We start from the raw sequence: 24,573 nt of genomic DNA, 5'->3' as shown, positions 1-24,573 counted from the left end.
TGGACGCTCATGCTCTGAAGTAACATGACCTCAGCTGAGTTCAGCTTAATCTTACTGCAAAGGCAATTAGGCTAGAGTAAGGCCCCAGGAATGAGCTCGTCCACACAAGGATTTAGTAGACTTTAACCAACATCTGCAGACAATCCCTTAGTCAATAAAAATACAATTGGCCGAGCCTGGGTTTGAGAGTTTCAAGTCTGACTGTGCTCAGTGCATGGCCACCAACCTAGACACCAGTGGCACCGCACTCCGGTTTTGTTCCTTTTTCAAGTTTCCCACACTCTCTGGGCATATCTTCATCTGTATGCTAAGGGCCAAATATTGTAACAGCTTCCAGAAACTTAACATCCATCATCACAGCAGAGGCCAGAGCCACCATGAGCTTCCTGGAGGCAGCACGGCCATAGGCGGGACTCAACCACTCCAAACGCAGAGTTGCTACCGATACAGCTACAGGGTGTTTAAATAGCTATGAACCACTGCGGCCATGCGCTACCCCGCCAGCTCTGGTCAGCAGAGAACATTTCTACATGCCAAAATATCACTATCATTTGGATGTTATTCTATTATTTTGTTGCGCTAATAAAAGCGCTTGTTTCTCGATTGCAAGAGTAAATCAAGAGAAAGATGTTTGCAGTCAGCCGTTTGAAAATAAAAAAAAGATCCCCACCAAAAAACACGATTTGATTTTGCTACAGAAAGCGATGCTTGAGTCTGCAGTCTTAGCTCAGCAGCGTTCTGGCACACGTACTACATCACCCAAATTAAGGGGCAACATCAAGGAGAACACTATGATGGCAGAATTAATTTTGTCCCATGGCATGACAGACACATTACCCAAAAGTAATTCTTTCTCTTTACACATGGTGCAAACATCAATGACCAGAACCACATCTCGTTATGTAAATACCACAAAGCCATATTATATCGGTAAGTGCAACACCTCTCAGTACAGCGAATCTCTTTATGTATTACAGACAGAACTTCTCAGTCATTCATGAGAAAAGAGTTTAGTACACTGCTCTTACACAACATACTAGAAATTAAATATAACAGCACATAATAAGAGAGAACCGCTGCAGGCATATTTAGGCCACCTACGTTTTGCAGCTGAAATAGCTCCAAAGTTAACTGTTTCACCCTCCAAAGCGGAGTGCTAATGGACAGTGAATGGCATAATACACAGCCACTGACTTGGAAGGGAATTTTTGCCTGAAAGGCTCAGAGCAGCAGCTTTCAGCCTGCCATTTTGATGGCAGACTGCGGACTGCTCCTGAGGGATTCACGAAAGGTTACTGCGAAAAACAAGATTGCTATACACTCTAAAACAAAGTCAGATGCTTCTAAAGGGGCTTATATATCCCCCTAGAATATTTTGAAGGTGCCACAAATTGAGAAGGACTGACAATCCCTATAGGAGGGACAAATTCCTTATTTTATTTTGCCTGGTTTACACCAGTGTAACTCTCTTAATGCGAAGGGAGCATCTTCTGATGTATACCATTTTGGTAGAAATTAAGAGAGAATCAGGCATAGGTCAATTCAGCTGCACACAGCAGGATCGGGATAATCAGATTGGTTAGAGTACAGTGGACTGCAAAAATCCAACAAGATGTTTCACATATGAAGCTCTGTGTGTAGAAGACACTGAGAGTACATCTGATTACCAGATAAACAGTTTGTAATTGTGTAATTAAATATCATTTTATAACTATACACACTGGGGGCAGAATTAATGTTCTGCTTGGCATTATTGACTTCTAGGACTTAATCACGCAAATGGAACATTCTCTTAACGAGATTTTTTTAAAATAGCCTCTCTTGGGTTTAAATGGAAAATGCAAGAGAAGAAAGGCAGCTCACCATCCCAGAGAAGGATTTTGCACAAAAACACCCTCCGCTGGACACACCACGTGCTCGCCCCATGCAGCTCTGCTCAGGAAGCCCCGGGACCCCTGCAGATCCCCTTAGGGAGCATCCTGCCCCAGCTCGGGGCAGCGTGGGTTACTGGGGCACAGCGTAGCCACGCTCAGCTCCACGTGGTTTACTACAGCAAGGAAAAGTAATCCTAACAGTGGAAAGGAAGGCTAAGGAGAAGCAAAGCAGGAAGGGCTGCAACGCATGATGTTCATGAACATCTCTATCGGAAACTTAAGCCGTGTCCAAAGTCTCTGTTTCGTGCGGTTCCCATGGCTGAACACAGTTCAGCGACTGCTAGTGCAGAACAAAGCTATGTTCCCTGCCTGATGCCAAAAGCGCCATCAAATGTCTGTCCTGCTTATGCATACTGAGCATTAAACACCATTTAGCTGGGCCCGGTGATGTCCCAATTTGCCACTAATGGTCCTGCGTCAGGGTGCAGCACTCCGTGCTCTGCACAGCTAACTAGCGATGGCAGGAGGTAGCTTGGCCCTGCCCAGCATCAAGTCTAATTCAGGAAAGAGCAGAAGGGAATGTGATGGTCTCCCCACTATATTCCGGCTTCCAGTCATCAGAAACTTAGGGACCACCTGCACCCCAGTCTGCATCCACCGCAGCATGCTGAATACAAGGGGCTGTACAAGAGAATGCCCTTTCTAATCTCCTAAAACTCACTTACTGGAGGTGACACCGACATTATGTATGATGTTCCTCAGCTTTTCTTGTATTTGCTTTGCTTGCCAATCCTGGCTCCTTTCTCCAAGGACTTTTAAAGCATATGAAGCAGAGGTGCACTTGGAGGCAAAAGCACAAGCAAATTGAGAAATGAAGGAGGGCTAGAGAAGGAGAAGAGATAAAAGATGCATACAGGAGTACATGCAGAGAAAAAGAGAGAGAAAGAATATGAAATTCCATCTGGCTTATTTCAAGAAAAAAGGAGGCTTGGTCCTATTCCCAACTGCACAAGCCCCTATTGTTTAATGAAGAATCAGCATTCAGCGAGCACAGTCAGCCCCACTGTACAATACCCAGTTGTTCTCCACCCTCCCAGGGCATGTTTGATGAATTCAGTCAGCACTGCTAACCTTAGGCTGGAGCGCGGGTGGCTCTGTCACCGGATGGCACGGCTTACACAGGGCCAGCACCAAAAGCACTAATTTCAAGACTGATCTCTTCTAGCATTGGTCTGATAGCACAACGAGCTGCCATGCCCAGAGCCTGCAGGCTGCAATTAGCAGGTAAATGCGTCACCTTCCCTGAGGCTGATGAAAGCACCTCCAATCAATTGATTGCCAATCAATAGCCACTTCCCATCTGTCCCTCTCAGTTTCTGCAGTAGCAAGTGTTAGTAATCAGAGTGGCAGGCTGATAAGATCCTGTTATCAGTGCACTAGCAAAATGGGACTCTAGATTTAATCTCCTATGTCACATTTCCAACACTGATCACTGAGATTTAACCCCTCTGATGACTGAAGTATGTAGCCACAGCTGCTGGAGGGGAAACTTCCCAATCTCCATCAAGGCAAAGAAAGCCAATGGAAAAGCCAAATTCCTGCTCCCACTGAAACCCAGGGAAAGCAGGAACAATTGCAGGAAAGGCCCCTAATGGTAGGGATTACTGTTTACTGCATCTTCTCATGGCTTCCTATTGTGCTTCCAAGTCACTGCAAGAAACAAAAATGCCATGCGGCCGAAGGGATCTAATCTGCTCTTTTGTTCCATTCTTCACAAAGAAACATCACCAAAAAAATTGACGTTCCCAAAGAATATTTCACACATTCACCTTGTGGGCCTGTGAAATCTCCACACCCTCTCAGCTAGGAAAAGCAAGTCCTTCCACTCCATATTGGACTTAAATATTTCACTGCTTACTTGCACTCCAGTCCTGGCAGACCTTGGTTAAAATCTCATGTAAATAGCCCAATTTCACGGCTATTTACAGATATGTCCTCATGGCACAGGGCCATCTAGAGACACCTGGACTGCCTGAGAAGGGAAGCTTTAAATAAGCTGCCATGACTGCATGGCATCTGTTCTTCCAACCGATCAAGTCAAAACGACATCAAAACAGCTTTGCCAACAAACCAGCAAATAATAGCAAAGAGGTGGTTAACACAACTCCCTTCACCTGTTCTAACTGCGAGCCTTTCTATCACATATAACAGGCTTCAGCTCAGGCCCTCAGAGGACTACTCTATTTAAAATTGAATGTTAACAGAAAAAAGAAGAAGAAATTCAAGCAGACATCAGGGTTCAAAGACAGCCAGGCTGACTGTCGTGTTATTTACTCCGCATGAGATACGTGATATCTGAGATCTCAAGAAGATGGTGCTTCTCCCCTCCTTATCATTAGCACTTTTTTTGACTATTATTTCTGGAATGTTTCTCCTGCTTTTTCTCCCTTTCTGCCAAATCTGCTACAACACCAGTGTCTGAAAGAAACTTGCTCTGGGGTCACCACTGCTGGGCCCCAGCCAGTTTCACACAACAGCGAAGCCCGGTGATGCTTGCTTCTGTCCCCACAGCCTCAGTGCTGGCCTCTTAAAATTTAGAAATACCACCCAAAAGGTCAAAGCAACAGATCACCAGGAGAGCATATTGCTGCATGTCCTTGGCAATTTCCAGCAGCCAACAACGTCTGCATACAGCTGTGCCAATGGAGAACCAATGAGACATGGTGAGTACGTATCACATGTAGCCATCACGCAAAGGGACAACCTCTGATGCCACCCAGGGGGTTCAACAAGGAGGACATTTGCAGGACTGGAATATAAGCTGCTACTGCAGGGCTGTGCTCTCCCCAGGAGCTCTATAATAACCAACACCCCCAGCTGGTCAGCATCTAAGAGCACTCACCTGTCCCAGATGGAAAAAAAGGCACAAAATGGAGATTGGGTGGGAAATTCTAGCTCCCCACCTTTGCCTGGACATCCCCCAGAGCAGGGGAGAAGGCAGGCAGCCTGGGAAGACCTTCCCTTGACATGCCAGTCAGGGCCAGAACTGCTTCCGTCTTTACGGGGAATAAACCTCCACCACTGCCTGCAAAAACCCAAGTCAGTAGCAGTGACTTACCAGGCTAACATTTAAGATGTACTATGCTACTGACACATCCACAGGGACCACCAGGTCCGTGGGGTCCCACGAGGCCCACCCTGGGCAGCACCAGCCATTGAGACAGAAACACCGTGGGGGCATGTAACTGCATGTGTGAGCGTAACTTTTGGGGATCAGTTACAGAAGGGCGCTTAGAAATTTGAACATCAGCATCACGTAGGTGTCCAGCACCGTGGTTTCTCCACTGTATTGCTGGTATTGATCCTACTTATATAGTTCACTGATTGCTGGTTAATTATATGTCGCTGATAAATCAATGCACTGCTTCAATCCTGATTTGGTTTAAATTGCACGAATGGAGCAGTTTTTCCCCGCAGCCCAGCTCCTTCCCCGCAGAGCCGCTCCCAGCCAGCTGGCCCCCAGCCTGTACTAGGGCAGCAGCTGACCCCGTCCCAGGCGCCGGACCTGTGTTTTTCTTGCCCAGCTTCCCAAGACCCCTGTCAGCCCATTTCTGCTGCACGTTGAGGCCCCTCCAGCCAGCAACCCGCACTCCAGCATACCAACCTTCCCCTCGGACCACGGTCCCCATGGGCTTGCTGGGGCAGGGCTGCATGTCACCTCATCATCCTTGGTGCTGATGAAGATGCTGAACTGTTCAGGTCTTACGTTGACTCCTCAAGGTTGTGACGGCTACCAGTTAAACTTCAAATCACTGACTACTACTTTTTCAGCCAGACAGACCAGACAGGTTTTTTAATCCATCTTGTAGTCACCTATCAAGGCCACATCTCCCCAGTCTGGCTGTAAAGATCCTATGGGAAAACATGTCAAAAACCAAAAGCCAAGGGAAATGACACCCACTGCTCTCTCCATGGCCATCGACCCAGGCATCTCATCAGAGAGAGCAATCGGGTTAGTCAGGCACGATCTGCTACGGTAAACTCATGCTGACTGTTCCCAGTCACCTTCCTGCACCTGGATATAGCACACTCTAATGTATATCCACTCCAAGTTGATTGTCCTTCGCTATAAAAAAAGCTTTTCCTTGTAGGTTCTCAGGCTGGTCAAGGCTAAAAGCAATTTAAAGCTGCTAAGGGATCCTAATGGTCTCTGGAGAGAGGTTTGGGTGAGTAAGGGCTTATTGCCCGAGTTGAGATGGGCACATACCCATGTCACGCGCCCTGATGTCAGCCAACAAGCAGGCTGTGAGCGAGACCCTGCCACCTTTACAGACGGGACTTCAGTCTCCACAACTGACAGAGATACTCACCAGGGTCTGGGAGCAGGTCCTTATTGGGGACAGTACAGGCAGCGTCAGTGGCACCACCACTTTCCCCCTCCTGCGCACAGCATACGTGGGGCGTGTGTGACAGACGGTGGGGACACTGTACCCAGCTACTGCAAAGGGGTAAAACAGATCAATATTTCCACAGCTGCTAAAGGGTTAGCAAGAGGTTGATGCTTTAAATGGCAGGGCGCTGGTGAGACACCACATCCCCGCAGGAGCCTCGCAGCAATAGCTGACATTCAGGTCCCAGCGGGCTCCTCGGAGAGGGCTGCGGGAGCTGGGGGTGGCAGGGGCACTGATGACGCTCAGTGCCCAGGCGCTCACGCCTCAGTCACTGCGCGCTCCCCAAGAGCAGCGCAACCCTCCTTGTGGGACGGGCACGCTGCTGCCGACTGTGCCAGCCCCAAACCTGCCCAACATGGGCATCCCCTCACCCTGATCACCCCCTGCCCTACGGCATCTCACGGGACTACAGGCTGCCAAAAGCAGTGTGCCTACAAGCACTTGCTTGGTAGATAAAATGATCCTCCTGCCCAATTTGTTGAGCAATTTGGGATCCCTCCATATGAAAGGAGAATTATAAACGCAAAATACCTTTAATTGATAGAGTGCCTCAGGCACTCTCTGTGCTCTGTCTACAGGAGGTCAGATAACCTTGGGTGTGCTACTGTCCCACCACCTTGTTACAGAAAAAAAGCACGTAACTGTTTCTAAGGCCAAGTGAAGTACAAGCCAGCTGGTAAAAGGGGTAAAAGGAGTTTCCCTAGGAACAGAAAACCAAGGTGTTACTCCACAATGATTTCCTAGTGCAAACGCAGGAGAGCAGTGAGAGTCACTCCAGACCTCTGGTGAAAACACAACCCTAACACAGGCAGGGAAGAGCCTGCCACAACTGTTTGCCTAAGTCTCTCTCCTGGACAAGGATATGGTGCTTGAGAGCCACCAGGATTTACGTGATGGTTCAACATTTTCTTTCATGCCAAATCTCTTGCTTTGCTGCAATGTTTGGAGTTGGGGATCATCATTATAGATACCTAGCTGCCAAGAGGGAAGGAGATGTGCGTGGGGAAAAATACTGCTTCTCTCTTCGCTCCAAGCCATACTCGGTTAAAGGCAGCGCTGCCTGAAAAGGATTAGATGGCTTCACAGTGTGACCTGAAGCATTCACTGGAAGTAGGTGGTGGTCAGAGGTAGGCTCCAAGGTGCTATGGTTGGTTTTGTGGATTTTTTTTTTGGGGGGGTGGGGGTGGGGTGGGTGTGAATAGGATGGGACAGGGGCAGAGTAGAGACAGCAGCAGGGAAAGCACAGTTCCTCCTTCCCTTGGCTTGCCTCAGCAAGGCTGAAAGTTTCTTTTCCTACCAGTTAGTGGAGGAGGAGCTAGGAAATAAATTCCAATCCACCTCCAAGACATCCCTATTGACCTAGAAGTCCTGGTTGAAGTACTGGCTTTGCAGCAAGAAACCGAGCCCCAGCCCCACATTAGGGGAGAAGACCAAGGCCTTGTGGTTCTCAGCAAGTAAATCTCTTCCATTTCTTCTTCTCATTCCAGCCACTTTGTTCTCTATCTGCCTTTTTCCAGAGTACTCAGCAATTCACAGCTAAGCTCCTTCAAGCCCTGGCCCTGCTGGCCAGCGATTCCCCATGTAATTATCCCCAAGGAGAGAACAATGCCATCTAAACACACCTCTGCTCCACCTTTGGTGATTCACCCCCAAAACGCCAGTCAAGGACACGCATTGGGATTAAAATCCATTGCCTTCAAGGTCAGCACAATGTTCTCCCGCCTCCTAACGGGAGCAAACCTCGCTCGTCTGCTGCCTCTGTCATCTCTCAAAGGTCCCTTCCCTGCCCTCATCTCATATTCCGGAGGTGTCCAGCTCACTCAGAGCTCCAGGATTTGAGGGCAAAGAGACACTTCGGGGCTGACAGTCAGCAACGCAACAGCATTCATGGCAACTACAACCTTGTGACAGGTAGATGGGTTTAATTATTCGCGTGGGTGGACGAACTTTCTGGGAGAGCCATCTGAAGCTGCTGAACTGCAGGAGGGTTGGGAGCAGTACAGTCTCCGCAGTGCATCGATAAACCTGCACAGACTAGGGGTATCCTTCAATCACGAGGCAGCTAATGCTGTTTCTCAGCAAACTTCTACTGTGGGGACGGAAATTCCTCCGTGTGATTTCTTTAGGCACTCAAAGTCACTCCAAGACCCAAGCCCACCCTCTCTCTCTGGTTTTCTGCAGATTGATTTAAGCTGATGTCTCTGGTGAGAATTAATTGAAATTGCAGTATCCTGCGGAAGTCCCCTATGCATTGGTCAGGTTCACTGTTCCTCACTTCTAGCCTTAAACAGCCTTCAGATGCCGTGACGCCGCGGTTCACACCAGAGGCGGCTGCATTTCAACTGGCACTACAATTATTTCTCTCCCCAGAGCATCCCAACTTGTATCAAAATTTTGCAAGGTATCAGAAGGAAGGTAGGACACTGCCTATTACGGAGCTCGATCCCTTCAGCACACGCTGTATCACACGCTACTACTACCCAACAAGGGGCAAAAAGACAAGTTTAAAAGGTTAAAGAAAACTTCCCATCCTTCAAAATTCCCAGGAAGCTTCAGAGACGATGGCAAGGGTGAAGGTGAGCAGCCCCGGTCGGAGCGGTCTGAGGGTTGGGAAGAGAGATGCAGGGGCGGCGATGCTCACTTGCTGCTAACAGGTTTATTCCGCTGGCAGGGATTCCCTTCAGAAGCATTTTGGTGAGTGTTGTACACCGCCGAGTTCAATCTGCGCTAAGCAGATTAGTTCCTTACCGGTGAAAGGTTCTGGGCAGCAGCAGAGAGTTGCTCACCATGTGATACGAGGGGGCTGTCATTACGTTTCATAGATATGATATAATTATATGCTCCCTGGAGGGTACTTCTAATTGAATTATAGGGTGTCTCACAAGTATTCTGGGCAGCGGTTTGAGGAAGCTCTCACCGCCCAGAACAAGATAGAGATACCCTTTAATTCCATTAGAGGTACCCTCCAGGGATGAGGACGTTATTCCATGCAGCAATTCACTTAAAAAAAACCATCTCCCCCCAAAACTGGAAGGGAGGTACCCTTAGCAGAAGTTTGCTGGTGCTGTGTACTTGTTCCTCGGGCCCCTCCTCTGCAAGCTCACAGCCCTGCGAAACTCCCTGGCCTGCCACCCCATTCCTCCACCACAAAGGAGAAATCCCTCGCCAGGGGCAGTCACCATCATCCCCTGCCCTGCTGGGCTCCCTTCCCAGCACAGGGTCAGGAGATACGGCACCGCACAAAGTGTCACATGCCAGGCTAGATGTACAAAGAAGGTCTAAGCCTCCTTAGAAAAGACCCTGAGAAGTGGTCCCCAAAGCAGGATATTAATAGTCCCAGGCCAGGCCAAACAGGGGTTCTAGTCATCACAGCGCATGCTGGCGAGGTCCCCCCCTCAGCCTGCCCATCCGTTTGTCCTGCCTTCAAACACCCTGGAGCTGCAAACAGCTACCCCAGTCCCTCAGAGACAGCTGGAGAAACCCTGGGACAAGGCAGCTTGCTCCCCCGGGGCTGGCCATGCTTCCATCACTTGGGCGCCCAAAGCTATGCTCCCAGGGACTTATTTCAACCCTCGGATTTTGCTCTCCGTTTTAGTCCAGACTCATTCAGTTTTTCCTCACGAACCAGATCTTCCCAGGGCAGCTACAGCACCAGGCTTGCAAAATCAGCTGCCCTGCTGTCCCAGTGCAGCCTGCCTGGGGACCAGTACCCCAAAACTGCTCTGCACCATGGCACCTCACCTCCTCGGGCTCTCAGCTGGCCAGAAGCACTGCACAGGACCACATGTGGGACCTATTGCTCCCCACAGAGCTCAGAGAAGAAAAAAATCCACCTCTCCCCTTACTGATGCTCTCCCTGCACCAAAGGCAACAGCTCCTTTGCTCTTTACCCTTTCCTCTCGGGGCCGTGCACCAAGGAAACCACCCTGCACTGCCACCGCTGTCTACAACTTACTGTCAAGCCAGGGGAGATGTCACATCTGTTATGCCTTTTTCTGCTGCTCTGTACCATACAAAGGATGGGATAATCAAGCCCTAGAGCCTATTTTTTTTTTTTTCAGTCACCTCAAGGGAAAGCCAGCACCAGCTGCCCACCACAAAGTCTAATGACCTACTGAAGCTCTGACTCCCACAGACCACATCTAGCACCGCTCCACTTGTCAGGCCGCAAAAAGAGCAAGAAAGACAGTTATGTCAAGAACTTGCTAATTATAGAAAATTAAGACCTTCCTATAGGACAGGCACCACGGTCACTGCTGGGAAAAAAGCACACACAGCTCCTTGGGCTTCCACAGCGCTACAGCCTCGCACGCCAGCAGTAGCCAGGCATCTGATACGCTCCACCCTGCTACAGCTTTCAGGTATTGCTCTGCAGGATACAGCCGATCAAACCCTGGGAGCCCGGCTGCTAGGCAAGCAGTTATTGCTCATACATAGCCCGTTCCTTGCGCTTTTGCATTATTCACAGCTCTGCCCACCTCCGGTAACAGGACACATCTGGGAAAAACTGCCAATTCACACGTTCCAGTACAGAAAAACTACTGTGAGCTATCAAAGCTAACCACAATCCATCCCAAAACAAAGAAGCATTTCTCATGTCTTAGAAAAAAGAGCGCTCAGTGCTTATTTAGTCTTGCACAGTCAATACCCTGGTCCTAGCGCACCCTTCCTAAACACCATCATGGTCCAGTTGCCTTTACTAAGGGAGGTGGAGAGAGCAGCATTAAGCCAAAACTCTCAAGTGGATGAGGTAAAGGAGAGACCAACCCAGGAGGGAAGACAGGTAAAGCAGAGATAAGCAGAGCAGAATTTCTACATGAAATATTGATAGCTTTATCATGCTTTTTTCTCTAAAGGATAAAAGCAGAGCAGCACGGTGCTCAGGTGGGGATTTTTATGAGGGTAGGACCTGTTTGGCTTGCTTATCTCATGGCAAGAAAAACAGGCACAAAAGGCGATTCCTACCCCATTTCACTTTAACAACATACTTTTACATGGAGCACCAAAGAGGCACAGCAGCAACTTAAATCATTTACGACGCACACAGCACAACAGCCGCAGCACAGGCAGGAGCAACCACTCTTGAAAACTCTGGAGAGGCAAACAGGGAAGACAGAAAAAGCCTCTTTCTTCCCCAGCACCTAAAAACACCAAAGGAGATGATCTACCATCTAACAGAAGGACCAGATCAGAGCCACGGCTTTTGCTCACAGGGTGTAGAGCATCAAGCCCTTTATACCCAGAAGGGCTTCACGCCAGCACCTGGAAGATGAGCAGCAGGACACAGCGGAGGCTGTCAGGGATCTGATATCTGGAGGAGGGTGTCCAGGCACTACAGTGCAGCTCTGGGGCTGCGCCATGCTCCACGTGAGGCTGCTCAGGCTTCAAGGCAGCCTGGCAGACGTCTCCATCAGCCTCCTAAGGACAGGCCCTGCAAACCCTGGCAGGAAGAACCAGTCCTATCTGACATTCAGACTTCCACCTCGCTGCCCTTCCAGCATAACCCACCCAATGGGCCCGACACGCCAAGCAACCAGGGCCTGCTCAACACCAGGACTGGCTTCAGCTGAAATGCTCACAGCAGGACGTGCCGGCACCCAGGCAGAGACTCGAGGGGCCTCATCTGTCAACGGCCCATCTGCTAAAGACAGCTGTAAATACGTACCAGTCCACATTCCTCCCAGCTTTAAATCTGCTGTTTTCACTGAAGCTAAACGAAGGATGAACTTGGTCCCCAGTGCTTCTATCAGCTAGCATAGCAAATTCTCTTATCACCTTTTATCCTGACATGAGGTAAATAAGAAACAAGCCATGTTGCTAGCAACAGGTAAATCATCTCTTATTTGAAACAGCTGTCACCTTCCACCAGGATCACCTGTTTCTATTTAGCCACAACAAAAACATGCTGGAGGACCTCTGGCTGGGGAGTATTAGACTCTGCTGTTCTCTTCATCTCATTTAGAAAACAATAAGCCCATATTTAACTCGGAAACTTTGCTGGCACTCTGATCTCTTAGAAGTCACAGACACATTATAATGATGCTGTAAGTAACATTCCCACCATGGGTTAACCCCCCCCCCAGCACATACTTGGAGCGATACACGGTGTATCAAGCCTTGCCACCAGCATCTCACCCCATCCCCTGCAGCTGCATCATTCAAACTGTGCCTTCTCATAGGTGGGAAACAAATATGACCTGTGCCTCTGGAAACCTGCGCGTAAAGGGCATGACGTCTAAGCCACTCATTTGCAAAGGTGTTCCACGCAATAATGCATGAGTCAGCATGAGTAAAGGAGGCAAAGCTCACCCAAGCCACAGCAGACTTGTTTTATCTTGGATCAGTTCTGGTCTGTTGTTTGTTTTTAAACCCAAAACCTGGTTGTGTCATTTGGCAGGGTGGATTTCCCTGTGTTTGCTCTAAACTAGGAGTATCGCTGCCCTCTCTGATACCTCCCAGAATGTCCCTTCCAAGGGTCTCCTACTTCAGGAACCCATGAGCTTCCCACAGGCCTCGCTGCTAGATCAGAGCACCCACCAGCTCTGAAAAGCAGATCTCTACCACATGTCACTCTTTTCAGCTGGGGTCCCAGGCCTCTCCTGTTTGATGCTGTCACATAAACTCATACAAATACCTCCTTTGATGGGCAAGAAGTCACAGTCTCTGAGACAGGATGTCGTTTACCCTTCTTCATGGACAGATGGCAAGTATGTCCCCCCAACACCTGCCAGTAGGACTATCTGGGAAGGTAAAGGTCAGCTCAGGGATTCTCTTCTTCCCAGGATGGTGCCACGGTCTCACATTTCTGCAGGGTGATTTTACATATGCTCCAGGAACAGTCCCCTGACGCCTTACACTAATCCCCTGTAGGTCACGCCACCGAGACCTCACAGCAGGACTACAGCAGAAACCCAGAGCGTGCGTGCGTGTGTGTAAAGGACTTCAGTTAAATTAGAAACTGATACTGTTAAGAACACTGACGTGAGAATTTTGCCGCAAGAAGCAAATACAACAGCCTTGCACCACTGGCAACACAGGGGGGAAAGCTGGTTTTTTTTTTAACTGGCGAACAGCTGCTAATGTTTTCCTTTAATATGAATTAAAATAGGAATCAAGAACTAACCATTTATGGAAGGTGTAAGAAGAGAAAGCCAGAAGGAGCTTACCCACTGATGGAAACAACCTGGAGAAGAGTTTGGAGGGTTCAACCTTGAGTTAAATCTCAAGAAGACTCTAATGGGAAGGAAACATGTCCTGAGAGAAGGAAACCATCAGCCTCACACAACAAATTCTCATTGCCTGGAGTCCCACTAATTAGTCTTAATTTTTTGAGGGCTGAGCCGAGAGCCTTAGGATCAGTGCATAGTCTATGAGAGCTGTTGAACAAGAGTTCAGACTAGATTACCAAAATGATTTTGTTATGACCTCAGTCATTAATTGGAGTCTTCACAGCTGATATGGATAAACCAAGGTCTGCAGATGCGGCACAAAATTTAATTTAGGAAAATGAGCACCCAAAACCACAGATATTGTTGACGGCTTGGAGTAATAGTGAGATATTGCAGCTACTGCCTATACCTGTACCAATCTGATTCGTGACGGCTGGGGAGAGGTCAGTGAATCTGCATAAATTCACTGTGGTCTTGAGTAACAGGAAATTACAAGCTTGATGTACACAGACCTTCCTCTGGATAGAGCACGGGCCAGCAGTTCAGGGAGATCAGTTTTATTCCTGTCTTTGCCTCTGATCTGCTGGGTAATCTAGAGGGAAGAGAAGTCATTTTCTGTATTTTTTTCCCCACCTACAAAATGGGAATAATGTCCCTCAATCTCCTTTGCAAAGTGCTATGAGATCTACTGACAAAACACCATGCAAAAGAGCTAAGCGTCATTAATAGCATTCCCCTCAAAATGCCACAACCATGACTCTGTAGGTGATCAAATTAAAAAATTAAGTTGACAGTTTCCCCAAGCGCTGAATTTCAAAAAGGAAGGACAATTAATTACACCAAACCTCAGCGTGACATCCTTCGAACAGACAACCGCCATTCACCTTCCTCCACTGTCACCTTCAGCAGATCTGCTGGGGGAAGCTACAGCTACCACGGCAGGACTACAAGCAAGGGGTGAGGGCCCAGGTATCTCTGCACCCAAGCATGGGTGGACAGGAGAGGAAAAGGAGGAGGAAGGGATACTGACCTTCCCACCAAACAAGGGTGGCACAACACACAGGAGAGAGGGTGGTGGCAGCAGCACGTGCTGGCTGCCTGGGGCAGATGTTAACCACCAGCCTTGCGGCACAGCACCAACCTGAGCTTGACCCAGACAGGACCACCTCTAGCCTTCACATACATATCTACAAGCACACAGGAAGAAAGGCATGTGGTTTTCTACTGCTCGGTGTTGTACCAGCACTTTGGAGGACCAGCCGCACCAAGCTAAGCATGCTCTCAGAGACAGCCCAAGGCTCTCGGTGACTCCATGGAGCAGCCACAGCCATGCATGCAGCAGCCTGGGGGCTTCTCTGGGGAAAAGCAGACAAGGAGAGGCAACGTGCAACTTCCAGATGACATCCTGCCCAAAACCTAAACGCAGAAATAATCTCACTGCCTGTCAAGGCAGGCTTGTAATATTTGTCTCCAGCAGTCTCTGTACGAATGGAGAAGACAGCCCTTCTGTTACTGAGAGCTCTGCCTAACACACACATAGATAAGTGACTGTAGGTTTCCACCTGTTACCAAAGTTCAGCCATGCTGACTTTGCAAAGAGGTTTTGCAGGCCACTTAATACCAGTTTAACACCACAGCATCTCTCAACACCCAGCTCCTTCCTGAGCCACAGGTAATACACTGGGAACTATGGACTCAGGGCAGATGGCTACACCTGTAGTAGCCTTCAAGTAACTGAGTAACCAGCAACAAAGGCAAGCAACAAAGTAGATTTCTTGGTCTAAACCTTAACTCAGTATAGCTGCCACAGCAGAATTTTATCTGCTAGCTGGTGTATCAATTAGCTACTGGTAACTTGTGTATCTTCCTAAACTTTCTTAAGCAAGACCTAGAAAAATTTCCATATGAACTTAAACAGCTTTACACAGAGGAAACAATTTAAACAGAGAAAATTTAAATTAAATTTAATGACTTGCTGGGAGTTCCCTTTATTATGCGAAAAGAAAATCCTTTAAAACTCAATTCACTTCTTGCTGCTGGCTCTTAATGATTTCTTTATTGCTCGGACATGATAAAGCAGCTGGGTCAATCATTCTTCCACATTTTCATGCCTCCAAGAACCTAACATTTATTTCCATACAAAATCCATTTAAGAGAAAAGTGTTCAGTCATCGTGGGAAAAAAAAAAAATCTAAGTTTTGGGCTTGATTTCTTGAGAGTTTCCTTGTAGTCAACAAGAGAACTAGGATTCTGCTTCAGCTGCTTAGGTCATTTCTGACCCTCACTGGAGCACGAGTTTGGAAATAACAAATGTACTGAAAAAGAGGCAGCATAATCAAGTATTTGAGACCTTATCAATTCCCTTCTCAACAGATGACAGCATTGAAGATTATATGCCTTGATTTATAGCTATCCAACACCCATACACATCCATACACACACACTTTACGGGCCCATATTTCCATAAAGAGCATTGTTTCAAGCCTCCGCATCTCAGCCTTTCTCTTGTGCTCCCACCCAAATGTGAGTAAGGAAACTTTGACCGTGTTAGTCTAGAAAGAATCACAGAGGCAATAAGCAAGAGCCGGTGGCAGGATCCATTTCCCTCTCATTTTGTAACATTTGCATCAACTCATCTTTTTTCAGTTCCACATATCTTAGGGAAAGCCTCTTAAAAACAACCTTGAGGTAGCTTAGTTTATCTTGTTATATTTAAGTGAAGACCCCTTCTCCATTCAGTTTTCAGGGAAAGGGCTTATCCTTGGCCCCAAGGATTTTGTAGATGGCAGTGCCTCTCCGATAGTTTAATCTCAAGGATGCTGTGTAATCCAGCGCCCCTCAAATTAATCTAACCATTGCTACACTTAAGGAGGTCGACCTACAAACTACTTACTGATAGCCTGCCTCTGCAGAATGCGAGCTCAAGGGTTTTTTAATTTGTGTGCCAGAGAACTGAAGCTTTTACTCTCCTCTGGTGTACACTGATCAGTGCTTCTTTGCGGCTGCAGTTCTGCAGATCCTTAGCATACACACATAGCCACAGTAAAGCATAGCACTGTCTTACGTGTTTGCAAGACGCTGTTAATTCATTTGCTTCCTCCATGACTCAAAAATCTTTTCAAAGTGACTCCATGAGGAGAATGACAAGGCTAAAGCAGTGAGGGAGGCAGGACTCCATCTCGAGTTTGTATAAAACCACGAGCAGCTCCCACACCAACATGGAAGCTAGAGCCCGAGTTTCTTCTTTCCTAATTGAGAGCCTAATGATTAGGCTGAAGTGGGGAAGCATGTAACTTCTCGCTGCTTTCTGACCCTGTCCTTGGCATCGTCTACTGACCAGCCTAATCTTCCTGCTTTCTCCTCCGTTCCGCACCAGGTTTTGCGGACTCTCAGTCCCCGCTTCAGCGCATAGGGGACATCAGTACCTCATGGTGGGCTCCCCTAAGTGGCATGGCGTTTAAGAGGCAGGGCCTGAAATACTCAGCCAGGCAACCCCCTGGCTATTTGGTGACCCAGTGTCTTCATACAGTCTTATACCAAGCAATACTATGACCAGTCACTCATATGCTGCCCTGTAGGTCAGCAAAACTGTCCCCAATGTCCTATCCATCCATCTTCCCAAACTAGGGCTGAACAAAACTAGATAGGGTTTGTTAGAATAGTAATATTATGGGTCTGAACCCCAAATTCAGACCTGAATTACCTCAAGCTTGCTTGCAGCCTGAATATTTGCTCAAAATTATTTTTTCTGCATTCAGAAAGCCAAAAAAGGAGGAAGAGATTAAACCCACCCATTACTGCTTCTAGGTTTCTACAGCTACTTCCACCTGCACCTCAGAGAAGAGCTAGTAAAGTACAGCAACTGACCCGTGTTCACTGAATTTAAAGGCCAAGGGCTGATTACTGAAAACTACCTTCACATGTTTCCAGCCCAAAACTCCATTCACAGAAGACCTGGAGATTTAAAATTAAACCCAGGAGTGAATAAAGGCAGCCTGCTGGCTGACATGATCTCCCTCCTTGTTAAGCTTACTAGTTTGATTAAGTGCTATGTTGAGCCAGCCATACTAATTGTAGCTTCAAAAGAAATTAATCTCTGTTAGCCACATGGTCTCCATAGCCACTGTGACTAGCAGGCTTTGTTCCCAGCAGTCTTCTGATGCTGAAGTGAAAGCCACATTAATGTCTTAGGTGTGGGCATAGTTTTAAGCACACCACTCATCTGTGCTCTAGGGCATCTTCTCTGGGTCACAAACCACAGCGTTAAGCAACCTACACATACTTGTTTTCTGGACCGCCTTCATTTTCATTAGAGTCTGTCCTACAAGGACGCATATGGTCCTGCTGAACACGATTAGGTTTAACCCAAGTGAAGCAACTATGTGGGTATGCTCTGATCTTCTGTCACACTTTTCAAAGGCAAAAAGAAGTCTTCCATCAGCCAGAAGATGAAAGAAAAGGAGTACAGTTTGGAGTAAGATGGCTCCTGGGCTTTTTCTCTGGTACCCCAAATCTGCTGGCCTTTCACTGATGGGTCTTTTTCAAGCAAGAAGAGTCTCTTTTCTTCAAGACCTGGCTGAAGCAAGATACTACCTCTTATATTTTAGGTAGTCTATTCACAGGAGACTGTAACCACACAGCTGACATTCTTCTTCACTTTCTCTAGAGCTTGCAGCTCAATTAAGTAGACTAACCTGCATGGCCCATCTCCCTGACAAGGCCAGATGAGGACAGCTGATCCCTTTCCATCTCTGACAGTGGCTGAACTCGGACAACCAGGAGCTTCTCTTCCTTTAATAGGGAAGAACGCGTACTTATAATCAAACATCAGGACTGTGGATATTAGCTGGATTAAATGCTTTAGTGGGCTAAGGCAGAAGGTGCTATTGAATTAGGGCACCCCTACTCCACAGCATTTAATATCTTCACATCCTTTTGGGTACTGTATTGGGAGGCTTGGTACAAAGATTTCCTTTCTCTGATGCCAGTTGCAAGTCTGCACAATTGTTCCTTTGATGGCTCAAGTGATTAGGTGTTAACAAGAGGAACCTAGGCACTTAACACTAGGGAGTTTTAGCACCAGGTTCACACCCCCCCTCCCTCTCCCTACTCAGCTAAGGGATTTTTCTCATTCCCCACTAATGTTAACAGCAGGTACTTAAAGCAATTAAACATTATCGCCTCTCCGGTCTTTATTACTTCCTAGCTTCGTATCAGCTACTTTGTACGCAGTAAAAGAGCTGAATTAACAGGACTGGTGCAGACTATTTTGCTTCTATTCTTTATTCTGTATGAAAACACTGGGTCATGGAGCCACATGGACAGGCTGCGAGCTGCACTGCTTTAGACTATTATTGCCAATTGCCATGGTATTTTACAAGGCGAAAACCCACAGGTAGTAAAAGAAGAGACATAGGGAGATCATAGAGAAGGTGATGTGGGGAATATAGGTAGACCATAGGGACAAAGAGGCTGGAAGGATTTCACAAGTCCAGCAGAACAGCTCGCAGCTGTGCCTATGCTGTGAAATAGCTGCCACACGGACCTGCAAGTTGCACAGGCAGCCTAGGGACGCAGGTATGATGTGTTACTCCTCTGAAAATAAAGCCGCATGTCTACTGAGCAGCTCTTGCTTGCCTGAGAATAACTGCTGTAAACTTTTCATCTAGGGATAGCAATAAACTCCTGTGCCCTCTATGTTTGGTGTTCAAAAAGAGGCTTTCCCAGGTAAAAGCTTGCCCTTTTTCTTCTCTCTCTACCTTAACTCTCCCCTAACCGTTACCTTTAATACAGGACCTCAGAGAATGATATATTTTTCTCCTACACTCTCCCTGCCCCCGCAGTATTGCTAAGCCTCACTTTGTCATTCCCAAGAGGGAACGGACAAGAGCTTTGAGCTATTAAATCCTGCTGTCGGTTCTTGCCTGAAAGAGGTAAGTAGGGAAACTGAAGGAAAGCAGAAGAAAGGAGCCTGTCCCTTGTCAGCATTCACCTGTAATGGAGGCAAAATGTGGGGTTAAACACCAAAACTAGACCCAGGAACAGAAATGAATGGGGTACTTACACAGTTTCATCATTCTTGAACTCCAGCTCCCCGTAAGTGTCTTCAAAGTCTTCTCCACCTCCTTTTGCTGTCCCTTCTACTGTCCTAAATGGCACTATGACTGTACCCCGAGCACCTGATGTCCTTAGGACTTTGACTTCCATCACACCAATGCTCTCACTGACATGTATAACATCACACTCAAATGTGAAGATGCCAGCATGGTCATCATCCAGTATAGTCACTGTGGCCACACAAGGAGAAGCCAACATGGCCTTTGGATATGGAGAGTTACTGAGATCTGGAGGTTCCTCACTCTCCACCACACGGAGGTTACTGAGCCGCACAAAGAAATGCTCATCTTCCTCAAAGATGTCATCATCAATAATTCCCACTGAGAATTCCTTCTGGGTCTCCCCTGATTTCAAAACAACAGTCCCCTCTGTGAACTCATAGTCAGCACCAGCATTGGCAGAGCCATCCTCTGTTTTATAGTCCACATAGATAGTCTTGGACATGTCCCCTCCTTTCCGCACCACTGTCAGGAGAACGGCACCACAGTTCTCAAGACACTGGTAGGAGCACGGGTCAAAATAAATCTTGGAGATGAATTCCTCAGGTTCATCTGGCCGCACCTCATGCAAGCTGGTGCTCTTCTTGGCTTGCTCAGCTGCATGCTTCTTCAGAATATTGCCAGCTCCCGTCATCATTCTGGTAGCTTGAATGCGATAAAAGGCTCTGCTCTTTTGCTGATGAGACAGGGCATAGTAGTTAGCCATTTCTACCAGTTGGTCCAAGTCCTTTTCTGGGTGCTTTTGCTTCAGGTCTTTAAGGATTCGGATCATCTCTTTGCGAGATTCATCCACCTCCTTCCCCTCCACAGTCACTAAGTTTCCATCCAGAAAGTGGGAGTTCATCATCTTGCCATCCATCTCAATTCCCTTAGGGTGATCACCTTCTGATTCTATGATAATGCCCCTGTGCTTGTCAGTACGGTACTTTTTGTGCATATACTTATAGAAAAGCAGACGTCTATCTGCTATCCAAGCCAGAAGGACGCAAAGTGGAAAGAAGAAAAGTGTGAGCAGACCTTCCCAGACCTGAACCACACCTGGAGAGAAGACAGCAAGGATCATGTACAACCAGATGTAAGCAAAGATGCTCCATGCAGCGGTGACAAAGAAAACCCTCAAGTGTTTTATCTTTCTCGTTTCTCCATCAGGGATCACATAGACACAGGTGGCAATGATGATAAACATATTGAAAGCAGCGCTGCCAACAATTGTAGATGGCCCCAGGTCTCCAGCTATGAATCCATGCCCACACACTTCTATCAAAGACAGAAGGATCTCAGGAGCAGAGGAGCCCAGAGCCATGAGGGTCAAGTTGGAAACAGTTTCATTCCAAATCCGAATGGTGGTCGTTGTGGTCTCTCCATTGGGTTTCTTAATCGTGATTTCTTTCTCTTGTGATGTAATGACCTCTATAGATGCCATGAAACGATCTGCAATGATGGAGACTCCAAGGAACATGTAGATCAGTGCTACAAAGTATACAATAACACGGGCAATTTTGTCCCCAAGGGATGGGTTTTCTGGGTACCATATTGGCAGGATAACACCTTCCTTGCAGTCAAAAGATCCTGAACACGAGCTGTTTTGTACTGAATTGGTTGAGTCTCCCGTCAGGCCAGCATCCACCTGCAAACCATGCAAAAACAGCACAAAAGTAACCAGCCCAAAATGGAGGAAGGCCGAGGTGACAGGCTGCAAGCTTAACCACGCCATACACAAGATGCAACTTCCACTGTGTAGATCCAAAAAGGCCGAGAACCTGAAACAAACAAAACAGAGAGGGGGGAGGGAAGCATGAGAGAAAAGGAAGATGCAACATTTACCCAAACGCACTTCAGTATGTCACCACTGAAGAGTACTGGTAGAGATGCAGGGGTTGTCTCTCTGTCACTTTGAAGAAGGTATTTAGCAGGGCCTCTAACAAACTCTAACAGCATTTACATGCCCAGCAGATGAAGATCAATTGCTAGAAAAGTAACTCAGAGAAAAAGTGCATATATGTAATAGCCTGCTCTTGACCTACAACATGTGCAACAAGAGTACTGAGTGCTCAGCTGCCACTTACCTAATGATGCCATGGTGTTCACCAGCACATAGCACTTCAACTCAGCACAAGAAACCAATCTAAAGGCTCCCCTGTCTCGAGGAATCACTAGTAACACAAGAAGCACCATTTAAGGCCAGTGAGCAATCTCCAAATTAAGTCCATTTGTTGGACATAATTCAGTTACAAATTATGGAGAACCATAATGGAGTGGCCAAACCACCCCCACAAACAGTCCCTCCTAATAGGCTGCAGAGTCTCTGGAAGGGTCCCAGGGCTACCCTAGCCTTCTGAGGTTACCTCCACGTTAGGAGGTAACAATGTCAGCTGAGAAACAGGGCAGAGGACTTGTGTGCTTGGCAAAGCGCCAAAGGCCATTTTTCACTAGCCCTTCCATTGTGATCTGGAGGATCACATTTTACTTCAATAATCCTGCTTTTAAATGGTCACAGAAACCTACAAAACCACCACAGCTAGAAACAGCTGTGCTCACGTACCCAGAGGATACAGCAAAATGGATGTACCCACCAACATTCTCTCTACATCCCTAAGAAACTGATTTATTTTCAAATACCCCCTGAAATGAAAGTAATCTTCAACCTAAAATACCAGGCAAAAACAAAGGTGTTGATCAATGTACCACATAGATCTGGCATATCGCCACCCAATAAAGCCTTCTATTACTTATGGACTACATCGCTGTAGGGCTTGCACCACTTAAAATTGGATTCTGAACCCTTCACATTGTCATGGACCACACTATTCTCCTTCCTTTATATCAGGCCCCTGGAAGAATTTGATCTCAGGCTTAGCCAGCAAATCACGTTTGTGAGTCCAGACACAGCCAAGTATCTCACAGGAAACATCAAACTTAATAGCGGCATTATCTACAGCACTTGGAAGGTTCAAGAGCCTTAACTCCCACTAACTTTCATTGAGGTTTGTACTGCTAAATCAGTAGGGCTGGGATTCATTTCCCCTACTGTAGCTCTCTAAATCTTGGGCAGTAAGTTAAATGAAGTCACTCAGGTTCCCTTTGTAGCCAGAGGAAAGAGACAGCTGCTTCCAGGGGACAATCCTTCCTGTCTCACCCCTGTTCTGACCCAAAAGATGTACTTAAGACACGCATCTCCAGAACGGATTTTGTCCTTCCCCATACCTTTCCATGGTCTCAACTAGTGCCCAGACAGCCAATGTAGCAGCTGCCCACCCTTCAGATGGCAGCAAAGAGATGAAATGGCCCCAAAGCACTTGAGGAGCTCCCTCCCCACTCCCTTGCACTATAAATATTTCAGGCAACATTTTAATGTTATCAGCATTAACAAATGCATCTCAAATGGCTATTTTATCATCATGTTGTGTCGCTCGCCTCTTTCCAAAAGCGGGTGCAATCTTCCTGATACCAACAAAAACGTTTTCAACTTTCAGATAAAAATCTATAAAGACAAGTGAAACGGGAAGGAAAGCGTGAACAAGGACTGCAAATGAACAAAACCACTCCTGACAAAGCACGGCAGAGGGGAGAGAATTGATTATGCAGTATCAGGATCACAAATCCATATCTGACACCCTTGATATGAAAAAACAATATACTTCTTCATGCTACCTGGACTAATTCAGAAGAGAGTGATTCTCCCATATTAGCCTACTTACCTTCTCCCTCCAACTCATCTGCCTGCCTACCCCCAGCCCCGGTGCCTGACCAAGCCCCCAGGGACCAGAGGGACCCCAGAGCCAGTGAGGGCTGTTAGCCAGCCCCAGCCCCAGCCTTGAAGTCTCGCTAAAATGCCTCGCTGCCTACACAGCTCAGGGTCACAGGGAAGACTGAGCTACCCAGCACCTACAGCTTGGGTTTGGCTTGACATTCCCATCGTGTCTTCCCTCCCGCTCGGCATGGTATCTTACCAGATTTCTGGCTGCAGGATGTTGGGAAATTCCTGAGAAAGGGCCAGTGAACATGTGCAGAGTGACTATGAGCAGCAAGCCCAAGATCTCTGGGCTGCAAGGTAGATGTGTGCACATGCACAGTAAAGATGACACGTTCCAGGTGCCTCTGACTCAAGGTGCGCACAGAGACCAACTGCACAAGCACAGCAGCTCTAAAAAGACCCCAGGGCACATCAGATCATCCTCTTCCGTACCGCAATTGCTGGCAGGTATCCACCAACCTCTTGACACTTCCAGCTTCCAGCTCCTACTTAACTGTACAGCAGCCAGTCGGTGCTGTCTCTTCCAAGATCAGCCAAGCAGAAACGGCTGACAGAAAGACAGGAGTAATTTCAAAAACATCTACGTGACTCAAGAACCTAAATTTGGTTTCAAAAATGACTTAAGAGTCTAAGTATCACTTAAATTCAGAGCCTTCTCTAGGAATAGTACGATGACTAAACTGCCCTCTGAAATAAATCACTGCTACCACCAACCTTCCTCTCTGTGAGACAACCACCTTCTGTAATTAACACTCTCTGTCTACCTTCTGTAATGCCGTGACGGTTTCTGTTGCTAGCAATTCCTCAACACGCTCCAGGACCTCGCCAGTCCTCTTTAAATTTTTATTTGATTTTAAACAGAGGGTAATTTCATTATTATGTGTTTGGACCTCCAAACTCAGGCTATGGGTTGTAGGCGCAAATCTTAGAATTCGGGAATCTTGTTCTTCACCGGTTTTCACTTGCTTTGACAAACATTTTAACGTTAAGTGGAGGTTACAATCATTTTCTGAAATGATACCATAATGACCTGATCCTGCAGTTCTTTGACACAGATAAAACTCCCCAGTGGGATCAACAGGAACTTTGCCCACAGACACACTGTCTCATAAGACCTTAATATGTGTTCATTAACATGAAAAGCATTAACCTAACCAATCTGAAAAACACTGTGAAGCATTCTTACTGTCATCACCCCTTGGGAATTAG

At 47.2% G+C, this 24,573-nt stretch overlaps 1 protein-coding gene across 7 annotated transcripts in view; it reads right to left on the bottom strand.

Moving 5' to 3' along the window:
• SLC8A3 (solute carrier family 8 member A3) overlaps positions 1–24,573 on the bottom strand; it is a 119,791-nt gene that overhangs the window by 77,570 nt on the left and 17,648 nt on the right. For 5 of the 7 annotated variants that reach the window (XM_054828395.1, XM_054828396.1, XM_054828392.1 and 2 more), the window contains one exon: positions 19,559–21,370. In XM_054828395.1, coding sequence (XP_054684370.1) covers positions 19,559–21,324 — 1,766 coding nt within the window. In that variant the 5' untranslated portion in view covers positions 21,325–21,370. Of the gene's footprint in view, positions 1–19,558; positions 21,371–24,573 lie in introns of those variants that run through there. The other 2 variants (XM_054828397.1, XM_054828398.1) reach the window with 2 other exon arrangements.

This window comes from Grus americana, chromosome 5 (assembly GCF_028858705.1).
Source record: "Grus americana isolate bGruAme1 chromosome 5, bGruAme1.mat, whole genome shotgun sequence".
Classification (NCBI taxonomy): domain Eukaryota; kingdom Metazoa; phylum Chordata; class Aves; order Gruiformes; family Gruidae; genus Grus; species Grus americana.
This window is presented reverse-complemented; position numbering and strand designations above follow the sequence as displayed.